At 39.1% G+C, this 17,099-nt stretch overlaps 2 protein-coding genes across 2 annotated transcripts in view; both read left to right on the top strand.

Annotated features, from left to right (window-relative positions):
• Mcm6 (minichromosome maintenance complex component 6) overlaps nt 1-7,426 on the top strand; it is a 42,304-nt gene extending 34,878 nt beyond the window's left edge. Inside the window, exon 17 of the mRNA XM_010606150.2 lies at nt 7,164-7,426. Within this exon, the coding sequence (XP_010604452.1) occupies nt 7,164-7,280 (117 nt within the window). The 3' untranslated portion in view covers nt 7,281-7,426. The remainder of the gene's footprint in view (nt 1-7,163) is intronic.
• A 4,628-nt stretch (nt 7,427-12,054) lies between these two features.
• Nucleotides 12,055-17,099, top strand: part of Lct (lactase) — a 44,901-nt gene continuing 39,856 nt past the window's right edge. The window contains 4 exon segments of the mRNA XM_019204844.2: nt 12,055-12,320; nt 12,323-12,464; nt 12,466-12,693; nt 12,695-12,726. Coding sequence (XP_019060389.2) covers nt 12,107-12,320; nt 12,323-12,464; nt 12,466-12,693; nt 12,695-12,726 — 616 coding nt within the window. The 5' untranslated portion in view covers nt 12,055-12,106.

Raw genomic sequence — 17,099 nt, 5'->3', positions numbered from 1 at the left:
AAAAAAAAAAAAAAAGTACTGTGCTAAGCAGTGTGCTTCTGTGAAAGTGTTAATGCATAGAAAGAATGCTTAAAAGTGACCAGTATCCCTTGATGGCATCAGAGTTCTTAGTATCGAATCACACTGTTTCCTAGGTTCCTTTCCATGAGGTTGGGTAGCATTTGTGGACATTTTCAATCACTTAGTGTGTCACAGGCTTAAAATCTAATCCAGATGGCAGGGGCAGAGGTTTAATGTGGCTTAGTGGTAGCATGAAAAGCCAGATGACTTATTCTACTTCTGTTTGTTTTAACTTTTAAAAAAATTTTATTGAGTTTATTGGCATATTGTAGGTGTATACTATGACAGGTCATCATTGGGAATTTGTACCTTTATGTGATATGTCTTGGTTCTTATTTTTTCCCAATTCCCCTGCCCTCCCTTCAACCCTTCCTCCCCTCCCTATTTACAAAGACCTTGTTTCCATTATTTCCTTTCCCTTCTTTCCTTTCTCCTACTCCTCCCACTTTCTCCTCCCTGTTTCTTCCTGTTTCACATTGTCTGTTATACTCTTTTTTTTTTTTAATACCGGGAATCAAACTCAAAACATATGCTTGAGAGGCAGATGGCAGCTATCTATTATACATTTTTATTCTTATTTACACTTTCAGTTTCTCACACCAGAGAAACTATCCGGTATTTACACGGTATCTGTCCTATTTATTTCACTTAAGAGTAGGACCTCAGTTTGCATCCATTTAGATATAAGTGACTCTAGCTTCTCATTCTTTATGGCTGAGTAGTACTCCATTCACACACACACACACACACACACACACACACACACACACCTTGGTCCAGTCTCCAGTTGATGGGCAGTTGTTTTTTTTTTTAAGTTTTAGCTATTACAAACTGCTATAAATATGGGTGCACATATATTGCTGTGATATGTATATGTATGATTCTTTTAATTTTTGGGGGAAGATACCCAGTAGGGGAATACATGGGTCAAGTGGGACCTCTAATCCCATTTGAAGTATCTCCGTATTGATTTCCACAGTGGTTTCATCAGTCTGTACTCCTACCAACAGTGGAGAAGAGTTCCTCTCTCCCCACATACCTACCACCATTTGTTATTGGTAGATTTCTTGATAGCAGCCATTCTTAAGTTCTTTATATATTCTAGATTTTTTTGTTTTGTTCTTATTTTTGTTTTTTTGTGCTGGGGATTGAACTTGGGCCCTTGCTGTTGCGGGGTGACAGAACCACTGAGCCAAATCTCCAGCCCCTTTGTATATTCTAGATACTAGACCTTTGTCTAAGGTATAGCTAGTAAAATTTTTTCCTACATTGTGGTTTGTCTCTCAGCTCTGTTGGTTTCTCTTGCAGTGGAGAAGCTTTTTAATAGGATTAGATACCAGTTGTTCATTCTCTGTGCTAGTACCCATGCTGAGATTTTGTTCATAAAGTCTTTTTTCCTATACCAATGTCTTTAAAAGTTCTACCTAACCTGTCTTCCAACAAGTTTAGTGTTTCTGTTTTAATATTTAGATCTTTATCCACTTTGGTTTTAATTTAGTGCATGGTGAAAGATATGGGTCTAGTTTTAATCTGTGACAGGTGAAATCCAGTTTTTCTGACCATTTATTAAAGAGGCTATCTTCCTCCAGTGAGAGTGGTTGGCTCCTTTGTCAAAGATGAGGTAGCTGAGTGTGTCTGGAGTTGTTTCTGCATCTTCTAATCTATTCCACTAATCCTTGGGTCTGTTTCTTTGCCAGTACCTTGTTATTTTTATCACAATGGCTTTGTAGTATAGTTTCAAGCTGGGGATTGTAATATCCTGTCATGTCTTTGTTGTCTAGAATTGCTTTTGTTATTCTAGGTCTGTTCTGGTTCCAAATGAATTTTTGGATTGTTTTCTCTAGTTCTGTGAAATATACTGTTGGGGTTTCAGTCTGGATTGCATTGAATCTATATAGAAGTGTTGGAAAGTATGGCCATTTCTTCAATATTAGTTCTTCTTACCCAGGAACAAGGGATGTCTTTCCTTTTTCTGATATCTTCAATCTGGTTTTTTGTTTTTTCAGAGTGCTGTAGGTCTTGTTCCTGATTTTAGCGTGACAGCTTTGTTTTTGACCATTTAATATGATGTTGGCTGTTGGTTTTTCATAGGTAGCCTTTATCAGCTTGAGATAAAGACCATCAATTCCAATTTTCTGTAAGGTTTTTATCATGAATGGGTGTTGGGTTTTGTCAAATGCTTTTTCTGCATCTTTTGAGATCATACAGGTTTTTTCCTCAGTCTGTTAATACATGTATTACATTTATTGATTTGTGTATGTTGAACCATCCTTGCATCCCTAGGATGAATCCCATGGTGAGGGTGTATGATCTTCTTAGTGTCCTCTGCATTGTTTGCCAGTATTTTATTGAGAATTTTTGCATCTATGTTCATTGGGGAGATTGGCCTGTAGTTCTCTTTCTTGGTTGGGTCTTCCTCTGCTTTCAGAATCAGAGTAACACTTGCTTCCAGGAATGAGTTTGGGAGTATTGCTTCCCTTTCAGTTTCATTAAAGAGTTTGAGAAGTAGTGGCATTACTCTTCCCTAAATTCCTTGTAGAATTCAGCAGTGAAGCAGTCAGGACTTGGGCTGTTCTTTATTGGTAAATTTTTAATGACATTTTCAATTTCACTGATTGAAATTGAGTTGTTTAGAATTTTTATATCTTCATTCAGCTTTAGTAATTCATATATATCTAGAAATCTGTCCATTTCTTCTTTGTTTTCCATTTTATTAGAGTATAGGTAGGTATTGATGGTCTTCTGGATTTTGCTGGATCTGTTGTGATTTTACCTCTTTCATTCTTAATTGCATGAATGTAAGCCTTTTTCCTTTCTTTGATAAAGTTGGGTAAGGGTTTCTCAGTTTTATTTACTATTTTAAAGAATCAGCTTCAATTCTTTTTTTTTTTTTTTTTTTTTTTTTTTTATTTTTATAAAAATTCTTTTTTTTTTTTTTTTTTTTTTTTTTTTTTTTGGTACCAGGGATCGAACTTGGGCCCTTGCACTTGCGAGGCAGGCCACCAAACTGCTGAGCTAAATCCCCAGCCCTATAATTTCTTCTTTAATTTCCTCTGTGACCCATTGGTTGTTCAGGAGAATGTTACTCAATTTCCATGTTTGTGAAGTTCTTGCAGTTTCTTATGCTATTGATCTCCAGTTTAATTGCACTATGGTGTGATAATATACAGAGGGTAACTTCAATTCATTTGCATTTACTTAAACATACTGTATGAGCTAGCATTTGGAGAATGACCCATGTGCAGCCAAAAAGAATGTATATTCTGATTTTTGTAGAGGGAGGACACTGTAGACATTTATTCCATTTGTTGAAAACCTTCACTCAGTGCTAGTATTTCGTTTCCTTTTCTGTCTAGATGATCTGTCTATTTGTGTCACTGGAGTATTGAAGTCCCCTACTACAATTGAATTAATGCTTATTTGGTTTTTCATGCCTGTTAATATTTGTTTATATAGTTGGGAGCACTAGTATTTGGTGCATATATATTTATGATTGTCATATCTTCCTCTTGGATTGTTCCCTTTACAGGGTTGTAATGACCTTTGTCTTGTCTCTCTGACTTAGTTTTGCTTTGAAATCTAGTTTGTCTGCAAATAAAATAGCTACCCCTACTTTTATCTGGGTTTCTGTTTCATGGAGAGTTGTTTTCCATCCTTTTACTTTCAGTCAGAATTTCTTTTTGAATTCAGTGTGTATCTTGTATACAGCATATTGGATTTTTATTCTAAATCTGTTCTGCCAATCTATTTCTTTTGGTTGGTGTACTGAAGCTATTAACATTGAGGGTTATAATTGATACGTATTGGCTCATTATGTTGTTTTACTGTTGTTGGCTTTTATTGTTTATTTTGCCCACTTTACCTTTACTTTCTTTCCTTGCCTGATGGCTTTGCTCTGTTGGGCCTCATGGAGCTGTGCCCCTCTTTTTCTAGGATATTGTTTAGAATTTTTTTGAGTGCTGGTTTGGTATTCATGAAGTTTCTCGGGTGTTTTTGCCGTGGAAGTATCTAATTTCCCCATCAATTCTTGAGAGATAATTTTGCAGCATCAATAATCCAGGGCCTGAAATACTACTTCATTCCAGACCCTCCTTGACTTGGGGGTTTGTGTTAAAAGTCTGCTATCAGGCCAGGGATTTAGCTCAGTGGTGCCGTTGCCTGCCTAGTAAGCATAAGGTCCCTAGTTTGACCCCTGGTTTCAAAAAGAAAACAAATGTCTTCTGTGATTCTGATGGCCTTCCCTTTGTATATGATTTGTCTCTTTTCACTATTTGTAGGATTTTGTTCTTCTGTTGGGTTTCTGGGATCTTGACTGGATGTAGATTTTTTATTATTTTTTTCTTTTTTGGTACCAGGTATTGAACTCAGGTCCTAGCACTTGCAAGGCAGGCAGCGGAACCACTGAGCTGAATTTCCAGTCCTAGATTTTTCTTTTTTTTTTTTTTTCATGGTGGCTAGTTGGGGTGTCCTGTATACCTCATTTATCTATGTCTGATTTGTTTCCTCTGTTTGGAAAGTTTTCTGCCATTACTTCTGTGAACAGTTTTCTTATGTCATTTGTACCTTCTGCTTTGTGTGTGTGTGTGTGTGTGTGTGTGCTAGAGATTGAACTTGGGACATTGCACTTGGCCATGTAGGCTGCGGAACCACTGAGCTAAATCCCTGGCCCTTCTGCTTTTTCATAACTCTTCTCAGTGTTACATTCTTCTTTGCATCATCTAGCAGCTGCTGAATTGATTTCTCATGGTCCCTTACTATTTTTAAGTAATCTCTCTTTTCATGGTTAACCACAATCCTGTCTTCTATATATGATCTAGCTTCACATTGGCTTGATCTGCTGTGAATACTTTCATTGGTGTTTTTAATCTCCTGGATATCTGTTCGAAGATTTTCATTTCTTTCCTATGGTGGGCATTCATGGCTTCTATCATGGCCCTGGACTCATCTTTTTTTTTTTTTTAATCTGTTTCTGTTCTAGAGTCTCTAATCATGTCTTTCATTCTGTTCACCATCTCTGTAGTTATCTGAGAAATTATTTCTGTTTTGAATTTTTCTAGAGCCCCGTTCATGTGTTTTACTTCCTGTGCTTTCAGTTCAGGGTATCCAAGTGGTTATCAGATCTTTCCACTTTGTTGCCTCCAGAATTTGCCTGTGCTAAGATGGAAGTCTTGGTTTGTGCCTTGTTTTGTTGTCTTCTCGATTCTATTTTTGTTGTTGGTGTTTGCTTTTGGTTTATTTCCTGGGCTGATATTTCAATATTGCTTCTTGTGAGTATCGTTATTGCTTGTATTTAGAATCCTTATGGAATGATTGTTTTTCAGAAGTGTCATAGGCTTTGAGTGTCTAATGACTGTTTAGGCAATCTCCTTTTCAGTATACCAGGGAGGACAAGTGATTAGATCAATCACAACACCTTAGTCCAGTTGACAAAATTAGCATGAACAGAGTAGCATCAAACACAGCTTAGAAAATGACATTGTGTGGTAACAGTTAACCCATCTTTAACTGCATCAGCTAGAACAGAATTGAGGACCAGCCCAAAATATGTTTGTAGTAAATAAACCTTTCAATATAGTAAATATACCCTTCAGTTAAGGATTTAGAAGGAGTTGGGAGGGAGAGATTGAGAGGAGAGGAATAGGTTAGAAGTGAGGCTAGTGGACACAGGAAGATCATGCAAATTTTGGGGAAACTTTTGAAGACAGGAAAAGACAGAGCAAAGGAAAAAGGACAAGAACAGAACAAAGTAACAGCAGTAGGGAAGCTAGAAACTGTCTTCACCTTCCTATAAGAATTACAGTTGAGGGCCAGGAATTTAGCTCAGTTGTGCTACCCCTTTGCAAGCACAAGATCTAGAGTTCAATCCCCGGTACCAAAAAAAAAAGACAGTAGAAAGAAGGAAAGAGAGAGAAAAACAATCAAAAATAGGACAGGAATAGGAGCAAAGAGGGAGAGAACTGCAGAACAAGTGAGGAGAAAGAAAAAGAGGGGGAAAAAAATATATAGATACACACACACACACATACACACACACATACACATATGTGTGTGTGTGTGTGTGCGCGCGCGCATGTGAGTGAAAAAAAAAAACAGGCCTCCCTCAGGGTATGTCCCTGCTGTCCTGGGAGACAGGGTGGGCATTAGTGTGTAGATCTAAGTTGGTTAGTCTGAGCAAGTGAGCTATACTCCACTGAGATTCAGGCTGATTTCTGTCTGCAAGGCCCAAGTTGAGCTCCCTGGCCTCCTTCAGGATTGAACTGCAAGGTTCTACTGCAGGTTCCAGTTGTCCTTCCCTCCAAGCGAGTCTGCGTTTCTATTAGTGGTGCTGATCCCCCCAACTTACCAAGCACAGTGGTCCAGTGTGCCTCTACCGCAGAGATTTCTTCAGTTTCCCAGTGGGTTTCAGTTTTCATTGTGGAGCCCCAGAGAGGTCCTCTGTTCACTTCTGCTCTGTCTTCTGGAGCTCTTAACAATGCCCCCCCCCATCTCCCACCCCCTTGTACTTCTGCAGTGTGGATTCAGATACTACAAGTCCTGCACAGCATGCTGCAGGGCCGCTGGTATCCGCAGAATGCTTGCAAGGACATCCACAGGATGGTTCCAAGCACCTGTTTTTATTAACTTAGTGAGAATTTTCCTAGATGAGTTATCTTTAGCTTCTGTTTCTTACTGAATTAACAATGGGTGGTTTATGAAAAAAATCCAGTATTCAAATGCAAGTAATATTAAGTGAGATTAAAGACTTAAATATTAGAGAATTTTGCCCAGTTGCATAATCTTAAAATTCAAGCATTACTTCCTTTTGTCAAGTTACATTCTCAAGCATTTGGTGTCATATGCCAGAAAATCCTATTAAAAATCACAGTATTTGTTGAGCTTATTTATATATTTCTCAATTTTTCAAAGTACGTTCATGGTTTTCAAACTGTTTCAGAGTATCTTTGTGGTACCCTAATGAGAAGGGAGTTTAGCAGAAAAAAGGTGGTGATTTTAAGATATGTGTTTGTCCCGGGAGTTTTTGGTGGGGAACCTCTGTGGCAGACATTCACAAGGGGCCATGTAATAGCATGTGAAACCTGAGGACAAATCTTTGTGTTTCACAGGATCATGTTCTCATTGAACTTACCCAAGCTGGCTTGAAAGGCTCCACAGAGGGAAGTGAGAGCTATGAAGAAGACCCTTACCTGGTAGTTAACCCTAACTACTTGCTTGAAGATTGAGATACTGAAAATAACTGACAGGAGCTAGTGAACTGTGGAAAAGGACCTCATGTCTTGGAGTCTGGATGTAGCTCTGCCGGAGAATCTGTTTTTTATTTTGTTTCATTTTCAATTTGTATTTCTTTTATTCATCAAAATAAAGTAACTCGGGCTGGGGATTTAGCTCAGTGGTGCTGCTGCTTGGCTTGCAAGCACAAGGACCCGAGTTCAATCCCCGGTACCAAAAAACAAAAACAAAATAAAGTAACTTGTCCTAAAGTCTGTTTGATTTATTTCTCTTCTACTCTGATTATTGCATCATTGGGTGGAGGGTTGTTTGTTCTTGAGATAGGGTCTTACTATGTTTCAGGCTGGCCTTAAACCTACTACTAGTAGCCTGAAGTGGCCTCAAATTCACTAAAATCCTCCTGCCTCAGCCTCCTGAGTACTAGAATTACAGGCCTGCACCACCACACACCCAACACCCTTCTACTTGTGAATGAGTTCCTTTTTGCCTAATCCAGTATGTAAAGATGGAAGTATAGCGCAAGGATTTAGAATTAGGTTCCTATGATGAAGCGTCAGTTAAAATGAAATGAGAGGGCTTGGAGGTGACTTTCCAAGTTAATTTCAGTGTCTTTTTTAAGGTAGCTTATGTAGTTTATTGTGCTTTTTTGTTACTCTTTAATAGTTTCTTTTACTTTTGTGTCCTAAGAGTAATTGCTCAGAATTATTTTCAAATTGCCTTTTTAAGAAAAATAGGTCATTTTTTATGTTGCAAGCTATCTGCAAGTTTAAGAATTAAGAATAGTATAAGGAAAAAATCGTGTCCAGTAATTTAAATTTAACAAGTCATATTAATGAAATTAAAGACTTAAATATTACAGAATTTTACCCAATCGCATACTCTTAAAATTCAAGCATTACCTTTTTTCAAGTTACATTTTCAAGCATTTCATGTTATGTGCCAGCAAGCAACTTTTATAACTTCCTCCAGAAAAAAAAAAAAAAAAATTGCTGTTTTTTACACTAACAGTTCTGAGGCTTAGCTGTAATCGGTAAGTTCATTATGTAACCTTATTGTTGTAGCTTTTGGGGGTCTGCAAGGCTATTAGAAAGAAATTGTTTCTATGTCATTGAGCTCACAAATAGTAATTTTTTAAAAATATGAGAAAATGTATAAATGGAATTAAAGTGTTTGAAGGTGGGGAGGGGAGGAGGGGGTGAAGGGAGGGTGGTGACAAAGGGAAAAAATGAGAACCAAGACCTGGCATGTAAAGGTACAAGATCCCAAAAATGAATGTAACTGTACTACCTAGAATGTACCAATAAATTCAATTTAAAAAATAGTAATTTAAGCCACGGGCAGCAGGCTATAGTCTGAGCTACTCAGGAGGCTCTGAGCCCAGGAGTTGAAGGGAATGAAACAAGAAAATAAAAATACTGATTTCTTCTGGCTAGGGGCAGGGATGGGGCTGGAAATGGATAGAGAAAATACACAGATACAGGATATAAGTTCTCATCTCTTATGTTCATAAGAAATGCCTTAACACTGATGAGGATGTCCCAGGGTATGGGATCTTAAAATGCCAGCATGTAGATAGAAGTATATTACAAAAGCGAGGCAGGATGTTACAATGTAAACCCAAGAGATGGCAAGAAAGCCCTCCGACTACAGGAACTTGAACATTAATTTGACCAAATATTTACCCAAAGGAAAAGTTTAAGCCCAGGGAGAATGCCTGCTTTTTGATGAGTTCATCCTTTTTCCACATCCTGCCATTACTGAGAGTGGAGTCTTACAGAGCAAGGCAAGGTCCAGGCTGCCTAAGTGTCCATTTTGCACATCTGAATGTGTGTACTTCATATCCACCCCTATTTGTGGTACTTGGAGAGGTGATGTGGTTAGGATAATGGAACACAGAAACCGGAGAGATGAGTGAGCAGCTCGTCTCCATTCATAAACACTGCACCATACTAACGATTATGCAGGTTTAAGCTTAGGAGATGAGGAACCCCAAGGTGGCAGACCAGGGACACTGGTGAGAGACTGGGAGGCACCGAGGCTGAGCGATGTCTGACCCTTTGCTCTTCATTTGCCTTGTTGCCTGTTGCCTGTTGCCTGTTTCTGCTGCTACCACCCCTGGGATCTTCAATAGATGTAGCTACTTGCCGTGTGGGGTGGTGCACAACTAATCCCAGCACATCAGGCTGAAGCAAGAGGATCACTGCAAATTCAAGGCCAGCCTGAACTACATAGTGAGGCTGTCTCAAAAAACAAAAAAGTAGCCACTTGACTACATACAATAAAATATACACTTGGAAGTTCTTGTCATATGTAAGAACCTGGATTCTCTTTGGCCCACTCAACACATGTATGAAATTTGATAAAGAAAATTAGACAGTTGTATACGTAGTATTCCAGAATGTAGAATGTTGTAGTTATCAACTCTAAAAACCCAGGCAGGGGATTTAGCTCAGCGGTTTGGTGGCCTGCCTTGCAAGCGCAAGGACCCGAGTTCAATCCCCGGTACCAAAAAAAAAAAAAAACAACAACAACAATAAAAAAATCCCGGTAGAGAGGGCTGGGGATTCAGGGGTTCCACTGCCTGCCTTGCAAGCACAATGTCCCAAGTTTGATCCCTGGTACCCCCCCCAAAAAAATCCCAATAGATACCCATCAATAAGGAAATTACTATGTAGTTGTGACAGCTATATTGTGGAAAAAATACATATATATAATGAGATGTTCTAAATTGGGATTATCTCCATGATAAATGGAAATATGCAGATATAGCCAATAAGATTCTGGGACAAGCATGACATAAGTATGGTCTTACTAGAAGAAGGCAAGTACTATGCAGGTACAGAAATGAAAATATTTGTGATATTGTTAAGAAATACTTAAAGTCCAGAAATATCTACATTTCTGAGCAGCATTTGAAATAGTGTGTAATGACCTATTCAATAACATGTTAGAAATTGGGCTGCCACACAATATATGCAGTTAATATTCAGAATGGGTTACTGATAGAAGATTTAAAAATAGACATAAGTAGGTTTAACAAGGGATATTTTTTAATGTATATATTGGAAGATATAAAGCCAGATTAAAAGATTGGAAAATTGTATTTATTTTTGTCAGTACTGGGGATTGAACCCAGGGTCTTCACATTGATCTACATCCCCAACCCACCTCCCTGTGTGTGTGTGTGTGTGTGTGTGTGTGTGTGCGTGCGTGCGTGCGTGCGTGCGTGCGTGCTTGCAGTACCAGGGATCAAACTCAGGACCCACTGAGCTAAATCCCCAGCCCGCCCCCCTTTTCTTGAGACGGTCTATGTAGTTGAGACTGACCTGGAACTCACTGTGTAGCCCAGGCTGGTCTCAAACTCACAGTGATCCTTCTGCCTCGGCCTCCTCAGTGCTGGGATTAGAGGCGTGAGCCACCACTCCCAGTTTTTTTTGTTTTGTTTAGACACGATCTCTCATTACTTGCCCAGACTGGGTGGTATTTTTGATTCTCTGGTCTTAGCCTCCTAGAGTGCGGATGGAATTCTATGCATGTACCAGCACACCCATCTGGGGAATTTTTTTCTGCATGTTCTAATAAGTGATATCCAAACTCTTAGGAGTTTTCATATGAGTAATAAAATAATGAGAAATGGTATAACATGAATTTTTTTAATGGCCGTTGGGCACTGTGGCGTGTGGCTACAGACCCGGCTACCCAGAAGAAAAGCAGAAGAATCACTTGAGCCCAGTAGTTTGAGGAACACAAGAGTCTCTTAGGAGAAAAACAAAAACTACGAGATAATGTTTCAATTCTTCAGCACACCTGTAATCCCAGCCCTTGAAGGCTGAGGCAGAAAGATTGTGGTGAATTTAAGACCAGCATGGGGTACATGGTGAATTCAAGGCCAGCCTAAACTACATAGGGGACCCTGTCTTAAACAAAAAGCTGAGGAACAGTATTTACATATGGCATGATCCATGATGTACATACTTTAAATGTTCTGCACATATTTGTTTGCATTTGTATATAAGTATCTGGGTTGCATTATTCTAAACATGTTACTTTTTTTTTTTTTTTTTTTTTTTTTTTTTTTTTTGTTTGTTTTTTTTTTTTTTTTTTTGGTACCAGGGATCGAACTCGGGTCCTTGCGCTTGCGAGGCAGGCAGCAGAATCACTGAGCTAAATCCCTGGCCCTAAACATGTTACATTTAATACCCACAACCTGTCACTAATCATCTTCATGTTACAGGTGAAGAAATAGGTACAAGAAGTTATTTTCAACAGATGACATTTCAGCCCTGGCATTCTGACTGCTAAATAACCATCAAACTTTGGAGAAAAATGTGCTCGATTTGGCAGCACACATAGTAAGCTTTGTGGAAAAAGCTGGAAAATGAACAGTATTGGAAGTGTTTATCCAAGAAAAGGCAAGGGAGTGGGCAGAGGAGTTTGCAAGGTCTCATGGATGTTTCTATGTTGTTTGAATCTCTCACGTGTTCATTATTCACATATTTTCAAAGGGAAAAGGTTAATGAAGGACTCATTTTTGCTGTATTATGTCAAACTATTTTAAAGTATTTAGTAAAATAAAAAGTGGAAATTTTTTTTCAGACATTTTCCAGGTTCCTCTCCCAGGTGAAAGTTTAAGGTTTTTTTGTTTTACCTCTTGTGGCCTTTATATTTTTAAATATTACATTGGTGAGCCATGTACTGATTACATTATCATAAATAACCCAGTTAAACATTGTATTAATAATCATTTAATATTTTACAACCTTAGCTGTAGTTATAAAACCAGGATTTCTTCCAGATAGCTCCTGAGAGCCCCTTGAAAATGGAGCCATCTTGGAAAGTGCTCCTTATTATTCTCCTGAGTTTTTCATGCCAGTGGTCAGACTGGGAATCTGATAGAAATTTCATTTCAGCGGCTAGTCCTCTAACCAGTGACTTACTGCACAGCCTGAGCCAACTGCTGGGAAACCAGAGTTCTCATTTTGTAGCTGGGTACACGGACATTTATTCTTGCCACCAGCCACTGCCCTCTTTCCTGCTAGTCTTCATAACAGTAAGATCACCCACTGTAAAGTATTTCTGTCATGGGTACAACTTCTCCCATCAGGAAGCTCCAGGAATCCAGATGGAAAAACGCTGCAGTGCTACCGACAACTCCTTGAGGCCCTCAAGACTGCGGCATCAGCCCATGGTCATCTTGCATCACCCGACCCTCCCCACGAGTACTCTCCAGAGAAGTGAAGACTTTGTTGACCTCTTTGCGGACTACGCCACATTTGCCTTCTACTCCTTTGGGGACCTAGTTGGGATCTGGTTGACCTTTAGTGACTTAAAGGGGACGATGGGTCTTTCTCACAAGCAATCAAGAGCTCCTCATCTCCAAACCCTCACTGGCACCCACAGAAAAGTCTGAGATTTACCATGCAAAATGTGCCTCTCAGGGTAAGTACTGCCCCCGCTGGAGGACCCACTGTCAGCCTTTATCCTCCACCTGCCCTATCACTTTACAGCAGGACTTGGCATTTCTTCCCCTCCTTTTGAATAGATTGCTCACAACTGTATAGTAATGAAAGGTAATATTGTATTGTTTTCCCACTGGCGATAGGAAGGGGTGGGTCGTATTGCATAATATCCAGTGCATTATTTCCTTTGAAAAATACATTTTAATCTCCCTGCCCAGACTTGCCGCCTCTGAATATTTGTCTTCCTTCCCTTCCCAGGGAGCCCTGCCTCCCCTAGGACTTCAGGAATAGCCCATGTTTCTCCCCCAACCCTCCTTTAACCTGAAGAACAACTTATACATTCTGACTGGAGCTTACATTCTAGCAGGAGAGACAGACAAACACAAGATAAAATTAATGTCAGGTATTTTTTTTCTTCCACTGATAGAGATTAAACCCAGGATCTCATGCATGCTGTGTAGCCACTGAACTACAACCATATCTCTGAGAAGACTCTAATTTTAATTGTTCATATTTCTGTTTTATAGGTAACTTCAAGTTCTAATTCAGTGGGTTTAGGCAGAACCAGGATATTTATCATTTTAATAAAATCCCTAAGTGGATGTTGGGTATAGCAGTCTTGTTTGTTTTTGAGACAGGGTCTCATTGTGTAGTTAAGGCTCGCCTTGAACTCACTACGTAGCCTAGGTTAGCCTCATACTTCAGGGATCCTCCTGCCTCAGCCACCCAAATGCTGGACCTGGCAGATGTACCAATTTTAAGAACCTGTTTAGGACTATATGTGCTTTCTTATTTTTAGTATGCTCTATAAATGCATTATTAATATATTCATGCTTGTATCTTTAAAACAACATTTTATGAGTGTATTATTAAAAATCTGGGCCAGAGATTTAGCTCAGTGGTTATGTCACCTGTCCTCATAAGCTCAAGGTCCCAAATTTGATCCCCCATATCAAAAAAAATTTTTTTCGAGGCCGGTGTGGTGGCATATGCCTGTAATCCCAGCACTCAGGAGGCTGAGGCAGGAGGATCACTGTGAGTTCAAGACCAGCCTGGGCTACATAGTGAGTTCCAGGTCAGTCTCAACTACATAGTGAGACTCTGTCTCAAAAACAACAAAAAAAAATTTTTTTCTTTGACTTTGACTTTGGTGGAGGTGGTTTGGGGAATCAAACCCAGGGCCTCACATATGCTAGGCAAGTGCTTTGACACTGAGCCACATCCTGGGCCTTTAAAAACTCTGAAAATGTGATTTTCAGTTGTCTTATAAGTTCCCATCATTGAATAGATCATAAGATTTAAAAATTTTTTTTTCTTTCTGTTTTTGTTTTCACAGTGCTAAGGACTAAACTAGGGCCATGCTAGTCAAGCAACCTACTGCTCAGCTTCTCATATATATAAATTTATTCTAATTTTCACTATTACAGATTATGTTGCATTGAATATTCTTATACGTAAATTCTTGGACACCTTCTGATAAATCCCTTTCTATAGTTTTTTAGGATTGAAGTTTGTGATTGAAAAGATCTTCATTCTTTGAGACTTTAAAGCATGATGGTTTCCACCACCTGCCTTGCAAGCACAAGGACCCGAGTTCAATCCCCATTACCAAAAAAAAAGCATGGTGGTAAATTATACCAACACTTTTAAAATTGTCTTCTGACCCCATTCTGCCAGTTTTAAATGATAAAATTATTTTTATCAGCTGGGCATGGTGGCGCACACCACCATACTGGGAGTACCATCCCAGTACTCTGGAGGTTGAGGCAGGAGGATTGACACAAGTTTGAGGCCAGTCTGGGCTACATAGTGAGTTCAAGGCCAGCCTGAACTGCAAAGCAGGACGCTGTCTCAAAAAGAAACAACAATGACAAGAAAAGACAAAAGCAAAAAGTTATTTTTGTCATTACAAACTTGGCAGCCAAAACAGTTTTAAGATGGGCCCTAAGCTGACAGTTTATCTGGCTGAAATACCCAGCTACACAGGCTTCGAGAGTTTCAGGATTAAGCCTAGACCCTTTTCTGTATGGCCCAGAAATAATGAAGGGCAGTTTCACTCTGGAAGGGTTCTAGGAAAGAGAAACTCACCATTCTGGAGGTTTTGTCTTGAAATCCAGCAGCCAGAGGAGGGAAGTGCCTTGAGTTAAATATTGTTGAGAACTGTGTTATTTCTCAGGGTCATGGGCAGGGGCAGTGGAGAAGGGACATAAGTGTCTTCAAGAACTAAATCTTAACCATCTCAGGTGTAGAAGGACAATTAAGATCAGGAGATTTTCCAGAATGGTTCTGCAATCCTTAGAAAAACACATCTCTAGAGACAAAGGCTGTGACCCACTTCAACTGCACTGCCGATGACGGAGAATTAAACCAATAATCAAAGAACCTGAATGGCTGCTTTTTGCCTCTTGAAAGAGAATGAAAGTGTTCTGACTATATTGTTAAGGGCTTTTCTTTTTTAAATAAATTATTTTGAATCTATAATATCTAATTTATGACTTAAATACCTTACAGGCTCTTGAACAGTACCCTGATCTTGTAGAAACATTCCCAAAGCCATGTCTTACCTTTTGTTAACATACAAACTGAAATGGTGCTCTGTAGGTAGGCACTTAGAAGTGCTTATTTGAGCTTCTGGAATGCAGTCTGGGAACTATGTTTTCAGGTTAAAATGTGGCTGTCTTTTGGGTCTTTCTATAGGCTTATAGGTGGGTCACACAACCTCACTATGTCCTGCTAGCTAAAGGTGACAAAAGTCTGTAATTTCTAGAAATCTCTTTAGTGTCTTGGGCTGAGGAGAAGAAGGAATCGGTTTAAATTCCTTCCCCCAGTCTTTGGGTTCCCTTAGATATAATAAGACCTAAGTATTTTACCTCAAGGCTGTAAAGTTGTGCCTCAGACCTAGAAACATTATAACCTCTGTTAGGAAATTCAGCAGAACACAGGTGTCTTCCCTAGAAAGCTCTTCTGAGGTGGTACATAACACTATACCATCTCCATATTGCAAGACTGACTTGGGAAAAACTATAGTTTCCTTTTATCAAATCAGGATCTAGGGCTGTCCTCATCTCTTTCTGATAAAAAGTTGACAATTTAAAATAACTGAAGGGCTTAATTCTCATGTTTCTTAGACCTTTAAGAATACATGCCTGAAAATCTCTTCTATTTTAATCTCCTATCTGAATGGCAGGCCAGTAAGGGTCTTGTATAGGAGCTATTTGTGTTCCAGTAAAAACTAGTTATTCCCCTGGCTGCCCATTTTTTTGAGCTCCAAAATTAAGATAATATTTGTCTCTAAATGTAATACTACTTGTCTTTCATTAAAAACCAATATCTGATTTAAGAACAATATTACATCTATCTAATCAAGACCATAGGTCTGAGTAAGTTCTCTAAAGGCCTCAGTGTACATATCAGGGTCATCCAAAAACTTTATTAGGTCTCATTTAATCTCTTAGATCACTGAGAAAATGACACGTGAACACAGATGGTCCCATATTTTCCATTTACTTCCTGCAAGGGATATTGTCTTTGAGGGGCCTGAACAGCTTAGTTAAGGGTGGATATAGGTTCATGGAGGTTTTAATTATGGCTGGCCTAGATACTCCATCCTCAGCATCTGCTGGTCAAGATTTAAAGTTGTTTTAGAAACTTTGTTCTCAGGTTCTAAAGGGTGAGAAATAGCCTCAGGCTTAGAGATACTGAATGTTTTAAGGATGAGGTATCTCATTATATTTACACTTGAACACAAGCAAGAATTACTTCCTTTGTTTGTTTGCTTTGTTTTTTGAGACTGGGTCTCACTGTGTAGTGGATACTGACCTGGAACTCACTGTAGCCCAGGCTGGTCTCGAACTCACAGCAATCCTCCTGTCTCAGCCTCCCGAGTGCAAGAATTACTTCTTAATGTAAAGAAAATTTCAACATAAAGATGATTTTGACCATTTTCTCTCTTACAGTATGATTCTAATTGTGAGATAGCATCATAGTACTTTCCTCTGTGTACCTGGCTTTAGGCGGTAGGCACACCACATGAGGGTATAGAGAAATTCTAAACTGCTCCTTGATACATTCCAAAGGAGTACAAGGCTCAGATTTGGAGTTCCTAATCTGAAACAAGAGAAACAAATACGGCATCCCATCAGTCTGTGCTTGATTCCTGCCCTTAAAGGCATCTCTCAAGGTTTATTCCACTCCAGAGTAGGTAGCTACAGTCTTGAGAGACCCAGAAAATAAAACCAGCCTGGACTTTCTACCCTTTACCAGCACACGATCTTTATCTTCCTCAGGTAACTTATGTCTTTATCCAGTAAGAACTCTCAAAGCCCTAGTTACAGTTGACTTTAGCTATAACAA

Source organism: Fukomys damarensis, unplaced genomic scaffold (assembly GCF_012274545.1).
Source record: "Fukomys damarensis isolate Sample0158 unplaced genomic scaffold, DMR_v1.0_HiC HiC_scaffold_29, whole genome shotgun sequence".
NCBI classification, from domain to species: domain Eukaryota; kingdom Metazoa; phylum Chordata; class Mammalia; order Rodentia; family Bathyergidae; genus Fukomys; species Fukomys damarensis.
The sequence above is the reverse complement of the archived record's forward strand: the minus strand, read 5'-3'. Positions and strand labels throughout refer to the sequence as shown.